The sequence below is a fragment of the Trichomonas vaginalis genome, chromosome IV, assembly GCF_026262505.1.
Source record: "Trichomonas vaginalis G3 chromosome IV, whole genome shotgun sequence".
NCBI lineage: Eukaryota > Parabasalia > Trichomonadida > Trichomonadidae > Trichomonas > Trichomonas vaginalis.
This window is the reverse complement of record NC_067206.1, coordinates 13,111,645-13,132,914: the sequence shown is the minus strand read 5'-3', so window position 1 is coordinate 13,132,914 and position 21,270 is coordinate 13,111,645. Positions and strand designations below refer to the sequence as shown.

The 21,270-nt window shown below is 35.0% G+C and overlaps 17 protein-coding genes and 1 pseudogene across 18 annotated transcripts, besides 4 other annotated features; 6 read left to right on the top strand and 12 right to left on the bottom strand.

The window, feature by feature from the left end:
• Positions 1-13,044: part of a mobile genetic element that runs on past the window's edge.
• On the bottom strand, positions 350-1,078 carry TVAGG3_0082440 (KilA, N-terminal/APSES-type HTH, DNA-binding family; the record flags this gene model as incomplete). The annotated part of the gene is made up of 1 exon (XM_051222110.1): positions 350-1,078. A coding segment is annotated over one exon (729 nt), but the record flags the coding sequence as incomplete, so codon positions are not given.
• Positions 1,442-2,056, bottom strand: TVAGG3_0082430 (organellar and viral DNA polymerase type B; the record flags this gene model as incomplete). Its single annotated transcript, XM_051222109.1, has 1 exon — positions 1,442-2,056. One exon carries the CDS (start codon positions 2,054-2,056, stop codon positions 1,442-1,444), a length of 615 nt encoding a protein of 204 aa, XP_051107095.1.
• On the bottom strand, positions 2,491-3,183 carry TVAGG3_0082420 (organellar and viral DNA polymerase type B; the record flags this gene model as incomplete). Its single annotated transcript, XM_051222108.1, has 1 exon — positions 2,491-3,183. One exon carries the CDS (start codon positions 3,181-3,183, stop codon positions 2,491-2,493), a length of 693 nt encoding a protein of 230 aa, XP_051107094.1.
• TVAGG3_0082410 (uncharacterized protein) lies at positions 3,735-4,368 on the bottom strand (the record flags this gene model as incomplete). The annotated part of the gene is made up of 1 exon (XM_051222107.1): positions 3,735-4,368. A coding segment is annotated over one exon (634 nt), but the record flags the coding sequence as incomplete, so codon positions are not given.
• Positions 4,565-4,789, bottom strand: TVAGG3_0082400 (uncharacterized protein; the record flags this gene model as incomplete). Its single annotated transcript, XM_051222106.1, has 1 exon — positions 4,565-4,789. The coding sequence occupies one exon, from the start codon at positions 4,787-4,789 to the stop codon at positions 4,565-4,567; it is 225 nt and encodes a 74-aa protein (XP_051107092.1).
• On the bottom strand, positions 5,324-6,184 carry TVAGG3_0082390 (uncharacterized protein; the record flags this gene model as incomplete). The annotated part of the gene is made up of 1 exon (XM_051222105.1): positions 5,324-6,184. One exon carries the CDS (start codon positions 6,182-6,184, stop codon positions 5,324-5,326), a length of 861 nt encoding a protein of 286 aa, XP_051107091.1.
• Positions 6,847-7,413, bottom strand: TVAGG3_0082380 (phage tail repeat-like family; the record flags this gene model as incomplete). Its single annotated transcript, XM_051222104.1, has 1 exon — positions 6,847-7,413. The coding sequence occupies one exon, from the start codon at positions 7,411-7,413 to the stop codon at positions 6,847-6,849; it is 567 nt and encodes a 188-aa protein (XP_051107090.1).
• Positions 7,433-7,588, bottom strand: TVAGG3_0082370 (uncharacterized protein; the record flags this gene model as incomplete). Its single annotated transcript, XM_051222103.1, has 1 exon — positions 7,433-7,588. One exon carries the CDS (start codon positions 7,586-7,588, stop codon positions 7,433-7,435), a length of 156 nt encoding a protein of 51 aa, XP_051107089.1.
• On the bottom strand, positions 7,733-8,010 carry TVAGG3_0082360 (uncharacterized protein; the record flags this gene model as incomplete). The annotated part of the gene is made up of 1 exon (XM_051222102.1): positions 7,733-8,010. A coding segment is annotated over one exon (278 nt), but the record flags the coding sequence as incomplete, so codon positions are not given.
• On the top strand, positions 8,028-8,987 carry TVAGG3_0082350 (uncharacterized protein; the record flags this gene model as incomplete). The annotated part of the gene is made up of 1 exon (XM_051222101.1): positions 8,028-8,987. The coding sequence occupies one exon, from the start codon at positions 8,028-8,030 to the stop codon at positions 8,985-8,987; it is 960 nt and encodes a 319-aa protein (XP_051107087.1).
• On the bottom strand, positions 9,702-10,271 carry TVAGG3_0082340 (phage tail repeat-like family; the record flags this gene model as incomplete). Its single annotated transcript, XM_051222100.1, has 1 exon — positions 9,702-10,271. A coding segment is annotated over one exon (570 nt), but the record flags the coding sequence as incomplete, so codon positions are not given.
• On the top strand, positions 10,554-11,138 carry TVAGG3_0082330 (uncharacterized protein; the record flags this gene model as incomplete). Its single annotated transcript, XM_051222099.1, has 1 exon — positions 10,554-11,138. The coding sequence occupies one exon, from the start codon at positions 10,554-10,556 to the stop codon at positions 11,136-11,138; it is 585 nt and encodes a 194-aa protein (XP_051107085.1).
• On the bottom strand, positions 11,404-11,586 carry TVAGG3_0082320 (uncharacterized protein; the record flags this gene model as incomplete). Its single annotated transcript, XM_051222098.1, has 1 exon — positions 11,404-11,586. The coding sequence occupies one exon, from the start codon at positions 11,584-11,586 to the stop codon at positions 11,404-11,406; it is 183 nt and encodes a 60-aa protein (XP_051107084.1).
• On the bottom strand, positions 12,268-12,724 carry TVAGG3_0082310 (phage tail repeat-like family; the record flags this gene model as incomplete). The annotated part of the gene is made up of 1 exon (XM_051222097.1): positions 12,268-12,724. A coding segment is annotated over one exon (457 nt), but the record flags the coding sequence as incomplete, so codon positions are not given.
• Positions 12,946-13,044: a terminal%2Cinverted (terminal inverted repeat of Maverick-3 transposon ID:TVAGG3_0082300).
• Positions 13,045-13,139: 95 nt separating this feature from the next.
• Positions 13,140-13,221: a terminal%2Cinverted (terminal inverted repeat of Maverick-3 transposon ID:TVAGG3_0082160).
• Positions 13,140-21,270: part of a mobile genetic element that runs on past the window's edge.
• Positions 15,571-15,813, top strand: TVAGG3_0082290 (serine threonine-protein phosphatase family; the record flags this gene model as incomplete). Its single annotated transcript, XM_001328775.2, has 1 exon — positions 15,571-15,813. The coding sequence occupies one exon, from the start codon at positions 15,571-15,573 to the stop codon at positions 15,811-15,813; it is 243 nt and encodes an 80-aa protein (XP_001328810.2).
• On the top strand, positions 18,973-19,348 carry TVAGG3_0082280 (annotated as a pseudogene). Its single transcript has one exon. A coding segment is annotated over exon 1 (376 nt).
• Positions 19,542-20,126, top strand: TVAGG3_0082270 (phage tail repeat-like family; the record flags this gene model as incomplete). Its single annotated transcript, XM_051222096.1, has 1 exon — positions 19,542-20,126. The coding sequence occupies one exon, from the start codon at positions 19,542-19,544 to the stop codon at positions 20,124-20,126; it is 585 nt and encodes a 194-aa protein (XP_051107082.1).
• Positions 20,172-21,117, top strand: TVAGG3_0082260 (uncharacterized protein; the record flags this gene model as incomplete). Its single annotated transcript, XM_051222095.1, has 1 exon — positions 20,172-21,117. A coding segment is annotated over one exon (946 nt), but the record flags the coding sequence as incomplete, so codon positions are not given.

Genomic DNA, 21,270 nt, shown 5'->3' with positions numbered 1-21,270 from the left:
GGAAATTTTTTTCCTGTCTGAAGGAAAAATTTTTTCTGTCGTTCGACCAAAAAGTTCTCAATTTTCGAAAATTTGAATGGTTTACGGACGGACAACAGGAAAATTTTTTCCAGTTGTCGGGAATTTTTTTTCCAGTTGTCGGGAAATTTTTTTCCAGTTGGAAGGAAGAACTTGGAATGTTGGAAGGAAGGACTTGGAATGTCTGAAGGAAGGACTTGGAATGTCTGAAGGAAGGACTCGGAATGTCGGAAGGAAGAACTTGGAATGCCAGAAGGATTTGACAAGACAATTGACCTTATAGAGCTACCTGAGCCATCTTTGGTGTCAAGCGTAAAAATAAATGGTTCATCTACTCTACTTGTTTGAAGTTGTCAAAATACTCTGTTATTTTTTCCTTTAACAATGGCAAATCTTCTTTGAAGGTAAGTATTGTACAACCTTTCATATCATAGTGTGTTTGAGGTAACGTATCTTGAACTATTTGTTTCACATCTTCATTTGGGGTCATTGAAATCGGTAAGTTTTCGCGATAGAACCAATTTCTGTCAGATTTATAAATCTTAGCAAGGTCGTAAAAGCTTTTGTTGTTTCTTCTGACTAAATGCAACATAACCATATCTCTGTCTTCTTCATTTTCCATCTCTTCAGTATAAATCATATACTTATAGTTCTTTTCCTTTCCTTTTGGTACCGAACGTGGTATTCTTTTCTGAATGCTTTTGTCTTTTGCTTCAAGCTTGTTCTCTAGCTCTTCACGTTCTTGTCTATGAATTTCGTCAAGAAGTTTACAAACATACCATGAATAGCGAGCTGAAGCCCATTGTGCCACATTATTTACGAGAAGTCTATGAACATAATATCCTCTCAAACCATTTGGCAATTTTTCACGATTTTCATAGAGTTTTGGCGACTGGGGTTTTTTACTTACTCGCTGTTCTTCACTGTTTTCATAGAGTTTTGGCGAGTAAGATTTTTCTCGTAGTCGCTGTTCTTCACTGTTTTCAGAAAAAAGTATGTCTCGCTGTGCTTCGCTCAAAAGTTCTTGTGTGCTTTGGTTCCTAAACCAGTCTTGTGGTTTCTTAGTATCTGGAGCAAAACATGCTGTCAAAATACTTTGCATTTGGTACATGTCATCTTTGACCGAACGAATGAGACGGAGTTGTTTGTTAAACTGAACCCACTCATATTCTTCATTTATAGCTTCATGAACGATAGCAGTTGTTGTGTTCTCGGTTGTTGACATATCTGTCTTTATATTCCGGATAAAAAAATAAAAAAAAATAAAATTAACTTTATTTTTTCTATCTTAAGGAAATTCATGAAATTTGTTGCTGAATTCAATAAAAATATAATTTAGGGTAGATGGGTATATCTACCCTCTTTTCTACCCTCTTTTCTACCCCAGTTATTTTATAAACGTTTTACATGGTAAACGTTATTTTTACATGTATTTTTCAGCAACTTCGTCAAATAATTTTATAGCTTTATCTATCTCATCTACTTCAAACGTTTCCCTACCTTTCGTGGGAGCACCATACATCTTCTCAAACTTTTCAAGTAGTTCTGTTTCAGCAGCTCTCATATCGTTAACAAACACAACCCTGACTCTATTGACTGTACTGTCATATCTTAGAGTTATATTATATGTTCTTCCTATCTTATATCTTTTTGTGTTGAAGTCCTTCGGTTTCTGAACGATGTAAACTAAGCCTTCACTGCAACGTTCAGTATCGAATGAACCATATGTTATGAAATTATATCCAACAACTGGGTCAATCCAGAACAAAACTAGTGGTATAAGACTTTTGTCTATAAGATATGTTCTTGTTCCATAGAATCTTACCGATATCATAAGCTCAGGATTTTTTGTCAAAATTTTCTGAGTAGAAGCATTTCTAACCCAGTCGTGGGATGTTTTCTTTTCAGATAGTGTTAGAATGTCTGACAAGGAATATTTTTTGTATTTCTTTGAGTATCTTACGTTTAAATCACCAATTCTAACCACTTTGGTGTCATTGTCTATCTTTCTAACTGTTTCAAACTCAGTGTTTGACATTTCCTGTTCTTACATACAAAATAAAAAAAAATATTTTAAAAAAACTAGCTTTTATTTTCTATCTTAAGGAAATTCATGAAATTTGGTCATTTTTTTACGATTTTCATGTGTTTTAGGCGTTCCTCGGTTTTCCGCGGGTCGCAATTTTTTACGATTTTCGAATGGAATCTCTATCCTCGGTTTTCCGAGGGTAGCAAACATATGAGGAAATTCATGAAATTTGTTGCTGAATTCAATAAAAATATATTTTAGGGTAGAAGGGTATATCTACCCCGTTTTCTACCCTCATTTCTACCCCATATGTCCTTACTGAAAAAGTATGTGTTCCATATGTCATTTTACTCAGAATTTTACTCAGAATTCAATAAAAATATATTTTAGGGTAGAAGGGTATATCTACCCCGTTTTCTACCCTCTTTTCTACCCCAGTTATTTTATAAGCGTTTTACATGGTATATGTTGTGATGGTTCATGACTTTAAACAGTTTTGTAGCTTCTATTTCTTCACGAAGGATATCAAAAATTTTAACTATGCCGAAGGTTTCTTTATATTTCTTCTTGACATCTGAAAGAAGGAAATCGTTAGCAGTTGGATAGTTTTTGTTCAGAAATGTCAACATGTCCATTTTATCTTCTGCTGGTTTCTCTACTTCTTTCTTTAAGTCAGTATGGTCTTTTCTCATTCTTTCTATCTCTTTGACGGAGTAGTTATATTTCCTTGTTGCTGCTTTACATTTTGAACATTGTGAGTTCATTTTTGCGTTATATTCTGAAATTTGTCCTGCTAGTATGACTAAGGCGTCAATTGCTCTCTTTAACTCAAAAGTTGCTGGTTTTATCTGTTGGTTCCATACCTTACCTCTTCTATCTTTATCTCTTATCTGCAAGACACACTCAGCAACTAACGAAACAAAGTTGTCGTAGGTCTTAAATTCTTCAGATTTATATATGTCCATAACTTTATGGTTGCAATGAAATCCAAGGAATTCATAGTTTACCTTTCGTATGAACTTCTTTATTTCTACTGAGTCAGTCAGTCTGACTTCAATTTCATCGAATTCTGGAATAGTGAGTTTTTGTTGTTGTATTTCAGGTAGTTTAGGCAAATGGTCTATAATATCTTGCATTTCATAAAGATACTGTTCATTTGTTTCATCTTTTGCACTACAGTCTAAATCTCCTTGGAGAAGTTCTTGCTTTATCTTCTGGATTTCTGTTTCGAAAGTATATGAAGAAGGAATGAAGCTTTTCATCTCTACTAACATTGAAGTTGGGTTCATGACTAACGAGTTTGGTGAAGTTGTTGCTAACATGTTCTTACAATAAAAATAAAAAATATTTTTTTATTGAATTCAGCAACAAAATTCAAGAGTTTTGTGTGTTTTCTACGATGGTAGAAAAGAGGGTAGAAAAGAGGGTAGAAAACGGGGTAGATATACCCTTCTACCCTAAAATATATTTTTGCCGAATTCATGAGTTTTGGTTGAAAGAATACGGTGGAGCCAAAAGTGGCTCGACCTCAAAACAAGCATTTTCTGTATAAATTTCATGAAAATTCATGAGGGTAGAAAAGAGGGTAGAAAACGGGGTAGATATACCCTTCTACCCTAAAATATATTTTTATTGAATTCAGCAACAAAATGGTTCATTTACTCACAATATTTTTGTACAAAACAACCCCAAACTTTTAACTTCTTTTCTGCAGCTTCTAATGCTATCTTAGCGAGTTCATATTCTCTAAATTCTCTCTTTAAATCTTCTTGTTCCCATTGGTCTAGTTCGTATGGAGAATCTCTATAACCAGAACATATCTCACGTTCATGTTCTATTTGTTTTTCGCACATTTTTCTAACTTCTTGTTCGAACAAAGGTTTTGCATTCTCTACTGTATCTTCAAGTTCTTCTTCATCTAACTTCTCATGAACTTTCTTGTCTATGGAGTCCAGAATTTTTCCAACTGCTATACAATATTTTGGAGAAGCCCACATTGCTATATAGTTTACAAGTCTTGGGTCTACATACATTCCTCTAACCTGTTTGATTTCATCCGGAATTCCTGCATGAACTTTGTATAAAAAGCAACCCGCTGTTTTCCGCGGGTTGGTATATTCTTCACAAAATGCCTTAAAATACTCTTCCCAGGACTTATTTTCCAACAACCTTCTAAAGTCTTTCCTAAACTGCTGACACATATTTGTTGCATTTACATAACCATCCTTGTCTCTACGTAAGACTTCAATACCGTTGTAAGTGCCTTTTGTGAATGTTTCGCCATTAGATTTGTTCGTGAACGTTTTTGCTTCGACTGACATTTCTGTTCTTACAATAAAAATAAAAAAATATTTTTTGGTGGGACGTCGGACATTCGTTTGTGGCTTAACCGTCGGACCACAACGATAAAAATCTCTGCTCCTAGCAGTACTGCTACTGACAGTAGCAGTACTTTTACTGACAGTAGCAGTACTTTTTCTGACAGTAGCAGTACTTTTACTGACAGTAGCAGTACTTTTACTGACAGTAGCAGTACTTTATCGTCGAAAACCCTCTCAAATTTTCCTTTTTACTGCAACTAGCAGTACTTTTACTGACAGTAGCAGTACTTTTACTGACAGTAGCAGTACTTTTACTGACAGTAGCAGTACTTTTTCTGACAGTAGCAGTACTTTTTCTGACAGTAGCAGTACTTTTTCTGACAGTAGCAGTACTTTTACTGACAGTAGCAATGGACAACATCGAGCCATTAGATGAGGCAATTTACCTAATTGAAATTAACGAGCTTGTTAAAGACTTCCTCAGGCAGAATGTAAAAGGCAAGCTTGTTAACTGTTGGATAACGGGAAGGGCTGCCTTGAATCTCGAGACTTCGACTGGAATTCCAATTCAAATACCAGACGGGACAGCCTACGACGACATAAAGCAAGCAAAGAAGGAAGCTCTTCTCAAGTTCTTTGCCAAGCGTCCTTGGATACAACTTCCAAACAGAGAGAACCCTTTCCCAAGAATGAACCAAATTCTCAAGGGTCTCCTTCACTTCTCGGGTCAGCCGTTCTACATAACCTGTGAAGGCGACATCCAACCAGTTCAGTAAACCTTAACGTTTAACTTCACTTTTTTCTATCTTAAGGAAATTCATGAAAATTCACCTGTTGAATTTTGTATAAAAAGCAACCCGCTGTTTTCCGGCGGTTGGTATATTCTTCACAAAATGCTTGTTTTGAGGTCGAGCCACTTTTGGCTCCACCTCTTTTTTCACCTAAAATATATTTTTCAATACTTTTTCAGCACTTCTCCGTAGTTATATATGAAAGACAATTCGAGATAAAAGTCGTAGTACAATGGAACAATATGTTGCACACCATTTGTTGTGAACCAAACTTGAAAGTCAGAGAAACTGTTACTAGGTGGTTCGTAGAATTTAGAAGCAAAGTCATAAAAGTCCTTACCAATACATAGAAAACTGTTGTTGCTTGAACTGAAACTTGCATGACACATGACATTTTGAGGGTCAAACACGTTTCTATAAACTGTCAAATCTGCTGGTGGGCGTATAAACCAGAACGGACCGTCAGGTGGTAATGGTTCGTTCTGGTTTAGTAACCGAAGAAATTGTGCCCAAGAACGTTTGTCTACTTGCCAAAATAAAAACTGTGTATCTCTTGGAGGGTTATTTTCAATCCTTTGAAATGAAACTGTGGAGTTCATCTTGTCATATTCTAGTTTCAGATAGTATGTTCCATTTAGTAAAGAATCGTATTTTTCTTGAAATTCCCAGTAGTATTTGTTTATTTGAGTTTGAAAGTCATTTAGAGTCTTCTCAAGACTTTCGTCTGAACGAACTGTAAAGATTCTCATTTCGTCAAATTTGTCTAGTAGACCATCATGACCTCTATACCGCCCATGAAAATATACCGCAAACATAAACGCGTTAGTTCTTTTTGAAAACAAAACTCTTCTAAATCCTATTGCCTTTGCATCTGAAGGACTTTGAAGCCAACGAATTGGATAGTCAAACCTGTAAGCTCCGGATGAAATTTCTTCATCTGATATAGTCCTACCAGCGTTTGTAAAGATATAGTCTAACGGTTTTGTATCTGCTACTTTTGTTCTTTGTTTTTCAACCTGAAACATTTAATATATGTAAAAATATACTGTTTTAAAAAAGTATGCCATATAGCTTCTTGAATTTGTTAAGATATAGTCTAACGTATTTTCCATCTGTATCTCTAGCGTTTACATAAGCACAGCCCGCCTTAGTAAAACATACGTGTAATTTCCTATAGTTTACGCCGGTATAAAAGTAGAAAGAGTCCTGTTCTTCGCTATAGTAGTAAAACTCAAACGTATGCTTACCATAGTCTGTAATTTCAATTGCTTCATCTTCTAGTTCGTCGACAAATTCGAATACAATATCTCGAAAATTGCTTTTGTTCTTATTGTTTTCAGAACAAGTGACCCAGCGTAAGTTTTCAAGTCTATTGTCGTTTCTTATATGGTTTATATGGTCTACAAAAGGTAGATTGTTAGGGTTCGGTATAAAATGAGTTGCAATGACAACATGTTTAAGATAGTGTTTCCCACCAATCCTCATCCTAGCATATCCGTCATTTTGCTCCCATTCGCTTAAAACTCTTTTTGTCTTTTTGTTTCTGACTTCAAATGACTCAGAACAGTGAATTTCATATTTCTCATCTAACAAACAAGTTTCCCAACGGTCTGTTCCAACAAACTCAGCGTACATTTCAAATAAAATAAAAAAATATTTTTTTGAAAAATAAAAAAATGTTTTTTCTTTACTTTACATAACCACCTGCTGCCATAAGTCTTTGACGCCAACCCATACCAGCTAATGAAGGTTGACTAAACTTTGGTTTTGGTTTATCTTCAGTTTTTGGCTTCCCTTCTTCTATCGGTTTTTCGTCACTTTTCGGTTCCTCTGACTTTACCTCACTTGCAGGTATGGTTGTGTCGTTAACATCTTCATAAATATCATATGCCATTTGTTTTTGTTTTCCTTTCAACTTTTTGTGTTTGTTGTAAAGTTTAGAATATTTCGACTCTAAGTCAATGAGATGTTCTATAATGAACTGTTGGTCAGTGAAGTAAACTTTTCCATCTGTTGTCTCGAAAGCTCCTTCAGACTTCAATATTTTATTTGTGAGAGTCTGTTTCTTTTTTGAGATACTAGCCGTTCCATTTCTATGAAAAGTGACTTTATAGTTAGGGTTTGTATTTCCAGACCTGGCACTTTCTATTATTGAATTTTTCTCTTCATCTGTAAGTTCTTTGACGGGTTTTGACAATGGTTCTGAACTTTTTGTTTGTGGTGTCAAATCTACCGTTTCAACTTCTTCGGTCATTTCATCTCAGTAAAAAATTTTAGTTTGTTTTGTTTTCAACTGGTTGTTTAGGTTTTTTAAGTCGGTCTAAAACTTCCTGAGGTATAGGAAGAACTTGACAAACACGTGGTTGTGTAACTGCTGGAAGCCGACAAATCCATCTTGAACCCATTTGTCTCAAAGCTGTATTGTTCATTTCATCTCAGTAAAAAACTTTACATTCCCCACGTTTGAGGCGGTTGCGGTTGGTTATTGTTTACCCACTGGTTGTGCATGGTTATATCCTCTGTTAAAGAATCTTTCACCTTGGTCCATATAGTGTCCTGCTTGGTTATAGTAGTCATTTGCTTTGTTATAGTAGTTTCCTGCTTCTCTTCCTACATTGTCCATCCATCCTTGAACTTTTCCTCTTGTTTCAGGATTTGGAATAAGATTTGCTGCATCTCGTGCTACCTCCCAACCTTTCTGTACAGTTTGTATAATAGGTTGTGCTTTCTCTTTAAGTATACCTAATGTACTCAAAATCTTCCTTCCAACTCCAAATACACCTCTGGCTATTGTTCCCACTGCGGGCAAAAATCTGGATGCAACTCCTGCTAATGCGCCAAATAAACCCATTTCTTATAGGGTAAAAAATGACGAATCCAAACAAGGACCCCTATGTTTCTAAAGCGACAAAGAAAGCACTCATGGTAAAAATCTTTAGTTCAACACCAAATGCTTGGTTTATGGATATCTTGGAAAACATTCCGAGGTATAGAGAAGATGGACCACCATACTGGCTAATATTTGTCGGTCAAAACACAAGATACTGTGAAGCCATACCATTATGGTCCAAAAATATTTTAGATGTGAAAACTGCTTTGACAATATTCGTTGACAAATACCATCCAACAAAACTGACATCTGACTGTGAACGTTCTTTCAAATCAGACGATATTAAAAACTATCTGCGTTCAAAAAATGTAAACCAATATTTCATTGTCGACCAAAACCATTCTGCTCTTGGTGTCATTGACAGTTGTATAAAAATCTTAAGAGACTTAAATCAACCACAAGGTGGTGAGGTAGATGAAATGTCATATGACGACAAATATAGGCACTTCTCCATGGCAAAGATGAGACAAGTTTTAAATATTTACAATAGCCGTAAACAAAAAGGTTTGGGAAACCACTCCCCCGAAGAAATGAAAAACAACCCTGACTTAGAGAAAGACTATATATTTAATAGTTTAGTCAAAAGAGACAAACAAGAAAGAATGCCAGGCTTCAAACTTCAGAAAGGTGACAAAGTAAAAATAGAAATACCTAAACGCGACCCATATGAAAATACTATTGACTATGACAACAATGGGAACTCGACAGGTACTCACCTTCGTGTTCGTAAAAATAGAAGAAAGTATACAAGAGAATATTATGAAGTTTTAGGCAAACATGGCAAAATGTACAGACTGCAAGCAGAAGATAAAACTACTATTGTCAGACCTCGTTTCAAACTTGTCAAAGTTCAAGGTGGTATACTTTCAAAGACAGTTCCTAACAAATATAAGACAACTCCTGACGAATATGCTAAAGAAGTTGAAAATGACGACTAAGCAATTCTATACCATGCGTAAACTGTCAAATGGCGGCATGTAATCTTTACTTTGTCCCGTTGTTTGTGTATATCCCGAAACGCGATGTGTATGGTTTCCATCTCCCTGAGTGTCACTCCAGTAACAATTTATAGCAAACTTAACCTCGTCTTTAACATCATATCCTTTACCTTTTGTCATTCCTGACCAATCCCAATATCTATGCTTATGCCAACCTGCTTGAGATGTACTTAAATCTATGTAGTGACTGTGTGCAGGTAAATTTTCACCTGAAATCGTTTTACTTCCACCTGTTTCCTTTGAAGAGTTTGCACAATACAAAAACCTGTCGACTATTTGAGTCCAAGTTCCGAGACCAAGTACTACTTCTGGTCTGGTAGAGTTCATTGACGTATAAATAGAACCTATAGGATATACTGTTTGAAGTATTTCTGTCTTTAATGTTTGAAGCTCTGTTTTGTCTGCTTTTTTATATAACTTTTCTTCAAGTTCATTTACGTCAGAGATGCTATGTCTATGATATTTTTGTGGGTATGTTCCTTCTGTCCATGCTAAAATACGTTCTTTTGTTGCATCTACATATCCTTTTATCCATGTCGAGTCTGCTTTTGTATTCCTTAACTCTGTAACACCTTTCTCAAGCTCTTTCAACTGTTGTCCATCTTCCATTAAACCTCTGGTATGACTTGAAACCGTTTGTGTCAACATATCTACAGTTTCTTTGTCGGCTTTAAGGTCTAAACATCCTGAAACCCACCCTGTATTGGCTTTACCTTCTAAAATCTTCGATGTCCGTTCATGGTACCATTCAACCATTTTTTTAATTTCTTCATCTTTTTCATCCACATATTCCTTATCTGCCTTCTTATCTAATGCACTAGCCACATATGCTAACTCATCGTTAACATATGTTTTATCCGCTTTGTTGTCAACATCTGCTTTTGTTGCATATGTTGCATCTGCTCTGTCATGTTCTTCTTGAACTTTTTCAATGACATACTCTTTGTCAGCTTTGTTGTCAACATCTGCCTTCAAAAGAAGTTCATCTATAGGTTTCTCGTTTAAAGTTCCTTTTGTTGGATTTATACAAACAGTATGGTTCTTACTGTCTTGAAATAGAAACTCGTCTGTCAATGGGTTTAATGTCAGTTTTAAGTTTCCTTCTTTCAATGACTCAGATATCTTAGAATAGTTTGAAAAGTTTGTTGTGTTCTTATTTAGAGCTTGCAAAATGAGTTGTCGGTTGTGTTTTATTTCTCTCATAGACGCTGTTTCTTTCGACATTTTTATTCTAGATAAAATATGCTTTCAATAGAAAAAGAAAATTCAAGAGTTGCTACAACTAAACCATTAGATGAACTTTTTACGAATGTCGGTCAAAAGTTTGAGACAGAGACCGTAAAGCATGAAGGCTATCGTTTTGACTACCCATTAAGATGGCTAAGAGACCCATCTGTCACAAAAGCTATTGGCTTTCGTAGAATGAAGTTTGTGTCTGTAGAAGATAAAAGTTTTCCATTTATTGTAAGGTTTCATATAGATTATATATCTGAAGGGAAACGAAAAATGTGGGAAGAAATTGAGCTAATACAAGTTGACCTTTCATCTTCTCTACAGACTGCGTTAAAAAATATAGAAGATAAAATAAATTCATGTTATGCAAAATATGCTGATGAATATGCAAATACCGAGAGCACACTTTATGTGAGAATTGTATATGACAAACAAAATTCACAAGTGTCATTTCAAATCTACGAAGACAATCCAAAGAAAGACGAACAAATATATACAGAATTCACTGCAATGTCATGGTATTATTTGCAAAGAATGTTAAATCAGAAAGTCGAACTTCCTTTAGCAAATATTTACAGTCGATATGCAAGAGATGAACCATATTTATTTAAAGATGTTTTCGACCCAGCTGCTATTATTGTTCATGCTTCATTTTCTGGCGCCCAAAACTCTTTCTTATGCTTGGCAAATGACTTTTACGAAAAACCTACAAAGTTATACGAACCACCAAGTGGAAGTATTTCAGACTTTCAAGTATGGTTTACTACAGATGGAAGAAAAAGAATAATTCCATTATACCATGCGTTTTACTTAGAACTTAGTTTCATATACAACTACTATCGAACGGTAAAAATATAATTTTTTAATACGGTTGAGGTGTTGGATTTGGTTGCCAACTTGACTGTGGTGCAGGTTCAGGCTGTTGTATAACAGGAGCTTGTTCTTCTGGTTCAGGGTCTTTAGGTATAATACCAACGAACTGACCTACTCTTTTACCAATATTTTTGACTCCGTTCCATACTCCTCTTCCTACGGTTTTTATTCCATTCCATATACCTCTTCCAACATTTCGAAAGAAGTTTCCAATACTACTGAAGAAACCCATTTTACTATATGTAAAAATCTAATGTCCGCCTAGTCTCTTACGTTTCCTGTTGAGTTCCATAGCATTCTTTAACTGGAGCTCATACATTCTGTTTCTCCTCTGGTAGAAAACATATTCTGGGTCAACTCCTGTGTTCGCGTCATCTGCATAAAGTTGTTTATATCCCACTTCAGGGTTTGTATAAAACTCTTTCCATCTCATATTTGCATACCATGGTGGCAAACCTAACGCAGCGTCATTTGACATGGCAGTTTGCATTTGTACATCTGTTGGCACTTGACCATAGTTTGCCATTGCAGTTTGTATTCTAACTTCATTTGGAATATTCTCTGGGTTTGGTTGTCCAGGTTGCTGTGCATTCGCTAAGTTCTGTGCGTCCATTTAATATTAGATAAAAATATCTCTTACGAGTACATATGCTGAACATTTGCAGGCATTGGTTCATCTTCATATTCTCTATATCTTTCTGCCACGTCAAATAAGTAAATGACACAATGGAAAAAACCTAAAACAAGTAGTCCTATTTCAAACCACATTTACTTACTAGTAAAATTTCTTTGTTATGACACTTTCTCCAGTTTATAGGACCTCTCTCATATTCTATCTTATCGTATCTAAACTCATAGTCATGTATGTCCTCTAACCATCTCATAACGGTTTCCAAACCACTTTTATCGGATGTAAAGTAAAAGCATGGATGGTTATGTAAAACGTCTAAAGTTTCTAAAGAGTCTCTCAAAGTCCAGTCTACTTGGTATTGAAAATCCCATGTGTTATAGAACGGCGGGTCCACTATAAAGAAAACATTTTCCTTGTCTTTATATTTTTCATACAACTCTGTCCAATGACATCTCACAAACTCTATACCCTCAATATATTTTTCTATGTCCTCTTTGAAAACATTTGTATAGTTAAGATATAAAACTTTTGACATAAGTGTTTCAATGTCATGAACTCTTATAGCACCACTATATAATAGTCTAGCAGATATACTATCCCAGTCTATATATTCTGCTTTTTTCAAAACCTCTCTGACAGTATTTTTCTTATCTAATGGTATACGTTCCATCTTACCTATAGGTATCTTTTCTTTTAACTCTTTCAATATTTTGTTTGTGTCTGGTATATGTTTGAGACGGTTCATATAGTTGTCGAAGTCATTGCATATAATCTTTGAGTCAGGAAATACAGTATGGCACAAATGAGATATATAGAAACTTCCACCGAACAAATCTACAAATGTTAGACCATTCGGTAGTTTCTTAAGTTCTCTCAATAGAATATCTTTACATCTACTCTTATTTCCAAAGAAGGGTAACGGTGGTTTTGTAAAATTCATTTTATATATATAATAAAAATGTTTTTTCCTGAAAAGTGACAGAAAAGTGACAAAACATGTACGAAGAAGTCTTATAAATTCAAGAGGGTAGAAAAGAGGTTAGAAAAGAGGTTATATCTAACCTTCTACCCTAAACATTATTTTTGTCTGATTTTACGAAGAAGTCTTGACAAAACATGAAAACATATATAATTTGTGAAAAGCTCCTGGAAGACCCGTATATAAGAACTTCATTTATACTAAACATCTTCAGGGCTAGAAGGCACGAAGTGCCTGGAAGCCCCACTACCTTTTTTTTTTTTTTTTTTTTTTTTTTTTTTTTTTTTTTAATTATTTTCATGAATGAAAAAAATAAACGAGTAAAAGAAATTAGAAACTAATGATTATTTGAATTTATGAAATCAATTAAAAAAAAAAAAAAAAAAAAAAAAAAAAAAAAAAAAAAGGTAGTGGGGCTTCCAGGCACTTCGTGCCTTCTAGCCCTGAGGATGTTTTGTCAAGACTTCTTCGTAAATGTTTTGTCAAGACTTCTTCATCGTAAAGACTTTGTCAAGACTTCTTCATCGTAAATGTTTTGTCAAGACTTCTTCGTAAAGACTTTGTCAAGACTTCTTCTTCGTAAATGTTTTGTCAAGACTTCTTCATCGTAAAATCAGACAAAAATATATTTTATGTTAGAATGTTAGATCTAACACGTTTTCTAACATGTTTTCTAACATCGTAGAAAACTCATGATTTCATCGTAAATGTTTTGTCAAGACTTCATCGTAAATGTTTTGTCAAGACTTCTTCATCGTAAATGTTTTGTCAAGACTTCTTCATCGTAAATGTTTTGTCAAGACTTCTTCATCGTAAATGTTTTGTCAAGACTTCTTCTTCGTAAATGTTTTGTCAAGACTTCTTCGTAAAATCAGACAAAAATATATTTTATGTTAGAATGTTAGATCTAACACCTTTTCTAACATGTTTTCTAACATCGTAGAAAACTCATGATTTCATCGTAAATGTTTTGTCAAGACTTCTTCTTCGTAAATGTTTTGTCAAGACTTCTTCATCGTAAAATCAGACAAAAATATATTTTATGTTAGAATGTTAGATCTAACATGTTTTCTAACATGTTTTCTAACATCGTTGAAAACTCATGATTTCATCGTAAATGTTTTGTCAAGACTTCTTCATCGTAAATGTTTTGTCAAGACTTCTTCGTAAAATCAGACAAAAATATAATTTAGGGTAGAAGGTTAGATCTAACATTCTAACATAAACATTATTTTTTGGTGTAAATTTCATGATTTTCAAGAGTTTTCTACGATGTTAGAAAACATGTTAGAAAACATGTTAGATCTAACATTCTAACATAAAATATATTTTTGGTGTAAATTTCATGAAAATTCAAGAGGGTAGAAAACTCATGATTTCTTCGTAAATGTTTTGTCATGATTTCTTCGTAATGCTTTGTCACTTTTCTGTCACTTTTCGGGTAAAAACATTTTTATTATTATATATAAATGAATTTTACAAAACCACCGTTACCGTTCTTTGGAAATAAGAGTAGATGTAAAGATATTCTATTGAGAGAACTTAAGAAACTACCGAATGGTCTAACATTTGTAGATTTGTTCGGTGGAAGTTTCTATATATCCCATTTGTGCCATACAATATTCCCAGACTCAAAGATTATATGCAATGACTTCGACAACTATATGGACCGTCTCAAACATATTCCAGACACAAACAAAATATTGAAAGAGTTAAAAGAAAAGATACCTATAGGTAAGATGGAACGTATACCATTAGATAAGAAAAATATTGTGAGAGAGGTTTTGAAAAAAGCAGAATATATAGACTGGAATAGTATATCTGCTAGACTATTATATAGTGGTGCTATAAGAGTTCATGACATTGAAACACTTATGTCAAAAGTTTTATATCTTAACTATACAAATGTTTTCAAAGAGGACATAGAAAAATATATTGAGGGTATAGAGTTTGTGAGATGTCATTGGACAGAGTTGTATGAAAAATATAAAGACAAGGAAAATGTTTTCTTTATAGTGGACCCGCCGTTCTATAACACATGGGATTTTCAATACCAAGTAGACTGGACTTTGAGAGACTCTTTAGAAACTTTAGACGTTTTACATAACCATCCATGCTTTTACTTTACATCCGATAAAAGTGGTTTGGAAACCGTTATGAGATGGTTAGAGGACATACATGACTATGAGTTTAGATACGATAAGATAGAATATGAGAGAGGTCCTATAAACCGGAGAAAGTGTCATAACAAAGAAATTTTATTGGTAAGTAAATGTGGTTTGAAATCGGATTGTTAGTTTTAGGTTTTTTCCATTGTGTCATTTACTTATTTGACGTGGCAGAAAGATATAGAGAATATGAAGATGAACCAATGCCTGCAAATGTTCAGTATATGTACTCGTAAGAGATATTTTTATCTAATATTAAATGGACGCACAGAACTTAGCGAATGCACAGCAACCTGGACAACCAAACCCAGAGAATATTCCAAATGAAGTTAGAATACAAACTGCAATGGCAAACTATGGTCAAGTGCCAACAGATGTACAAATGCAAACTGCCATGTCAAATGACGCTGCGTTAGGTTTGCCACCATGGTATGCAAATATGAGATGGAAAGAGTTTTATACAAACCCCGAAGTGGGATATAAACAACTCTATGCAGATGACGCGAACACAGGAGTTGACCCGAGTATGTTTTCTACCAGAGGAGAAATAGAATGTATGAGCTCCAGTTAAAAAATGCTATGGAACTCAACAGGAAACGTAAGAGACTAGGCGGACATTAGATTTTTACATATAGTAAAATGGGTTTCTTCAGTAAGATAGGAAACTTCTTTCGAAATGTTGGAAGAGGTATATGGAATGGAATAAAAACCGTAGGAAGAGGAATTTGGAACGGAGTCAAAAATATTGGTAAAAGAGTAGGTCAGTTCGTTGGTATTATACCTAAAGACCCTGAACCAGAAGAACAAGCTCCTGTTATACAACAGCCTGAACCTGCACCACAGTCTAGTTGGCAACCAAATCCAACACCTCAACCGTATTAAAAAATTATATTTTTTACCGTTCGATAGTAGTTGTATATGAAACTAAGTTCTAAGTAAAACGCGTGGTATAATGGAATTATTCTCTTTCTTCCATCTGTAGTAAACCATACTTGAAAATCCGAAATACTTCCACTCGGTGGTTCATATAGCTTTGTAGGTTTTTCGTAAAAGTCATTTGCCAAGCATAAGAAAGAGTTTTGGGCGCCAGAAAATGAAGCATGAACAATAATAGCAGCTGGGTCGAAAACATCTTTAAATAAATATGGTTCATCTCTTGCATATCGACTGTAAATATTTGCTAAAGGAAGTTCGACTTTCTGATTTAACATTCTTTGCAAATAATACCATGACATTGCAGTGAATTCTGTATATATTTGTTCGTCTTTCTTTGGATTGTCTTCGTAGATTTGAAATGACACTTGTGAATTTTTTTGTCATATACAATTCTCACATAAAGTGTGCTCTCGGTATTTGCATATTCATCAGCATATTTTGCATAACATGAATTTATTTTATCTTCTATATTTTTTAACGCAGTCTGTAGAGAAGATGAAAGGTCAACTTGTATTAGCTCAATTTCTTCCCACATTTTTCGTTTCCCTTCAGATATATAATCTATATGAAACCTTACAATAAATGGAAAACTTTTATCTTCTACAGACACAAACTTCATTCTACGAAAGCCAATAGCTTTTGTGACAGATGGGTCTCTTAGCCATCTTAATGGGTAGTCAAAACGATAGCCTTCATGCTTTACGGTCTCTGTCTCAAACTTTTGACCGACATTCGTAAAAAGTTCATCTAATGGTTTAGTTGTAGCAACTCTTGAATTTTCTTTTTCTATTGGAAGCATATTTTATCTAGAATAAAAATGTCAAATGAAACAGCGTCTATGAGAGAAATACAACACAACCGACAACTCATTATGCAAGCTCTAAATAAAACACAACAAACTTTTCAAACTATTCTAAGATATCTGAGTCATTGAAAGAAGGAAACTTAAAACTGACGATAAACCCAATGACAGACGAGTTTCTGTTTCAAGACAACAAGAACCATACTGTTTGTATAAATCCAACAAAAAGAACTTTAAACGAGAAACCTATAGATGAACTTCTTTTGAAAGCAGATATTGACAACAAAGCTGACAAAGAGTATGTCATTGAAAAAGTTCAAGAAGAACATGACAGAGCAGATGCAACATATGCAACAAAAGAGGATGTTGAAAAGAAAGCTGACAAAGAGTATGTTGACGATGAGTTAGCATATCTGGCTAGTGGGTTAGTGAAGAAGGCAGATAAGGAATATTGTGGATGAAAAAGACAATGAAATTAAAGAAAGGGTTGAATGGTACCATGAAAGGACAACAAAGATTTTAAAAACTAAAGCTGATACAGGATGGGTTTCAGGATGTTTAGACCTTAAAGCCGACAAAGAAACTGTAGATATGTTGACACAAACGGTTTCAAGTCATACAGAGGTTTAATGGAAGATGGACAACAGTTGAAAGAGCTTGAGAAAGGTGTTACAGAGTTAAGGAATACAAAAGCAGACTCGACATGGATAGCTGGATATGTAGATGCAACAAAAGAACGTATTTTAGCATGGACAGAAGGAACATACCCACAAAAATATCATAGACATAGCATCTCTGACGTAAATGAACTTGAAGAAAAGTTATATAAAAAAGCAGACAAAACAGAGCTTCAAACATTAAAGACAGAAATACTTCAAACAGTATATCCTATAGGTTCTATTTATACGTCAATGAACTCTACCAGACCAGAAACAGTTCTGGGTTTTGGAACTTGGACTCAAATAGTTGACAGGTTTTTGTATTGTGCAAACTCTTCAAAGGAAACAGGAGGAAGTAAAACGATTTCAGGTGAAAATTTACCTGCGCACAGTCACTACATAGATTTAAGTACATCTCAAGCAGGTTGGCATAAGCATAAATTTTGGGATTGGTCAGCAATGAAAAAAGGTAAAGGATATGATGTTAAAGACGACGTTCAGTTTGCTATAAATTGTTTCTGGGGTGACACTCAGGGAGATGGAAACCATACACATCGCGTTTCGGGATATACGCAAACAACAGGACAAAGTAAAGACTACATGCCACCTTACATGACAGTTTACGCATGGTATAGAATTGCTTAGTCGTCATTTTCAACTTCTTTAGCATATTCGTCAGGAGTTGTCTTATATTTGTTAGGAACTGTCTTTGAAAGTATACCACCTTGAACCTTAACAAGTTTGAAACGAGGTCTGACAATAGTCGTTTTATCTTCTGCTTGCAGTCTGTACATTTTGCCATGTTTGCCTAAAACTTCATAATATTCTCTTGTATACTTTCTTCTATTTTTACGAACACGAAGGTGAGTACCTGTCGAGTTCCCATTGTTGTCATAGTCAATAGTATTTTCATATGGGTCGCGTTTAGGTATTTCTATTTTTACTTTGTCACCTTTCTTAAGTTTGAAGCCTGGCATTCTTTCTTGTTTGTCTCTTTTGACTAAACTATTAAATATATAGTCTTTCTCTAAGTCGGGGTTGTTTTTCATTTCTTCGGGGGAGTGGTTTCCCAAACCTTTTTGTTTACGGCTATTGTAAATATTTAAAACTTGTCTCATCTTTGCCATGGAGAAATGTCTATATTTGTCGTCATATGACATTTCATCTACCTCACCACCTTGTGGTTGATTTAAATCTCTTAAGATTTTTATACAACTGTCAATGACACCAAGAGCAGAATGGTTTTGGTCGACAATGAAATATTGGTTTACATTTTTTGAACGCAGATAGTTTTTAATATCGTCTGATTTGAAAGAACTTTCACAGTCAGATGTCAGTTTTGTTGGATGGTATTTGTCAACGAATATTGTCAAAGCAGTTTTCACATCTAAAATATTTTTGGACCATAATGGTATGGCTTCACAGTATCTTGTGTTTTGACCGACAAATATTAGCCAGTATGGTGGTCCATCTTCTCTATACCTCGGAATGTTTTCCAAGATATCCATAAACCAAGCATTTGGTGTTGAACTAAAGATTTTTATCATGAGTGCTTTCTTTGTCGCTTTAGAAACATAGGGGTCCTTGTTTGGATTCGTCATTTTTTAACCCATAAGAAATGGGTTTATTTGGCGCATTAGCAGGAGTTGCATCCAGATTTTTGCCCGCAGTGGGAACAATAGCCAGAGGTGCATTTGGAATTGGAAGGAAGATTTTGAGTACATTAGGTATACTGAAAGAGAAAGCACAACCTATTATACAAACCGTACAGAAAGGTTGGGAGGTAGCACGAGATGCAGCAAATCTTATTCCAAATCCTGAAACAAGAGGAAAAGTTCAAGGATGGATGGACAATGTAGGAAGACAAGCAGGAAACTACTATAACAAAGCAAATGACTACTATAACCAAGCAGGGCACTATATGGACCAAGGTGAAAGATTCTTTAACAGAGGATATAACCATGCACAACAATGGGTAAACAATAACCAACCGCAACCACCTCAAACTTGGGGAATGTAAAGTTTTTTACTGAGATGAAATGAACAATACAGCATTGAGACAAATGGGTTCAAGATGGATTTGTCGGCTTCCAGCAGTTACACAACACGTGTTTGTCAAGTTCTTCCTATACCTCAAGAAGTTTTAGACCGACTTAAAAAACCTAAACAACCAGTTGAAAACAAACCAAACTAAAATTTTTTACTGAGATGAAATGACCGAAGAAGTTGAAACGGTAGATTTGACACCACAAACAAAAAGTTCAGAACCATTGTCAAAACCTGTCAAAGAACTTACAGATGAAGAGAAAAATTCAATAATAGAAAGTGCCAGGTCTGGAAATACAAACCCTAACTATAAAGTCACTTTTCATAGAAATGGAACGGCTAGTATCTCAAAAAAGAAACAGACTCTCACAAATAAAATATTGAAGTCTGAAGGAGCTTTCGAGACAACAGATGGGAAAGTTTACTTCACTGACCAACAGTTCATTATAGAACATCTCATTGACTTAGAGTCGAAATATTCTAAACTTTACAACAAACACAAAAAGTTGAAAGGAAAACAAAAACAAATGGCATATGATATTTATGAAGATGTTGACGACACAACCATACCTGCAAGTGAAGTAAAGTCAGGTGAACCAAAAAGTGACGAAAAACCGATAGAAGAAGGTGAGCCAAAAACTGAAGATAAACCAAAACCAAAGGTTAGTTTCCAAACTAAACCAAGTCAACCTTCATTAGCTGGTATGGGTTGGCGTCAAAGACTTATGGCAGCAGGCGGTTATGTAAAGTAAAGAAAAAAATATTTTTTTATTTTTATAAAAATGCCCCCGTATAGAATGGATAGAAGGTCTGCTAGAATAAAAGCAGAGTTAGAAAGATATGGCTGGAGAGTTTCAAAGAATTTTAAATATAGGAAGGGAAGACCCATAAAAGTTTATGACAAACTGGCTGGTCTGACCTACGAAATGGACTTGGAAACAGCGCGCACAAATTATCCAAACAGATTAGAGAGGTTAGAAGAAGAACGTCTTATGGACATGCCTTTCGATGTTAGTGAACCTCAAGTTGAAGGACACGACGGCTTTGCCAGATTCTACTGGAAACATGACGAACAATTGCATCCTTTGAGAAGGAAAAAAGGAAAAGGTGAAGATGCACATGCTCCCATGGAAAGAACAAGATATGCATATGAAAAGTACCGTGAAGTTAGAAGTCAAATTACATCTGGTCGAACCTTTACAGTAAACTTTGACGAAGGAAAGAACAAAGAAGGCTTCATGGGTGTACTTGCTGCCATACAAGACGGAAATAAGAAAGGATACAATCTCAGACTAACCATAACAGATTTGGACGGTCACATTTACTATGCACATGGCAATGTCACAACAGCTGCAATGCTTCTTGACGCTTTCAAGACTACAAAGAGAGAACAAATGGTTGACTCCGACTCAGACATTTTGAATGCAATTGAAGGAATTGCAAGTGTCAAGTTCGAATGGTACCAACCTAACCCTCAAGCAGTCAGACAACATGCTGGATACTTCCCGTTCATAAATAAGTCTGACATTGACTTGACAAGGTATGGAATTTACAATTCAATTGAAACAATTGTCAATGAACCTTGTATTCTTACATGTCTCAGGAACTCTGGTCTTGTTTCAGAAGAGAAGATGAAGTATCTTGAGTCATGTGTGAAGACAAGGTACATTCTCAGAGGTCAATTGGCAAAAATTGCACCGTTGGCAAATGTCAATATCCGAGTCAACATACCTACAGCTAAAGGTTCTTCACATGACGACTATGTTGTTGACAAAGACTTACCATGGTTGAAGATTGCAATTGTCCACAACCACTTCATGTTGAACGAAAGTCTTACAAACCCATTGTTCGGAAAAGGCAAGTGCAACATTGTCAGAGCTGTAAACATTCTTTTCG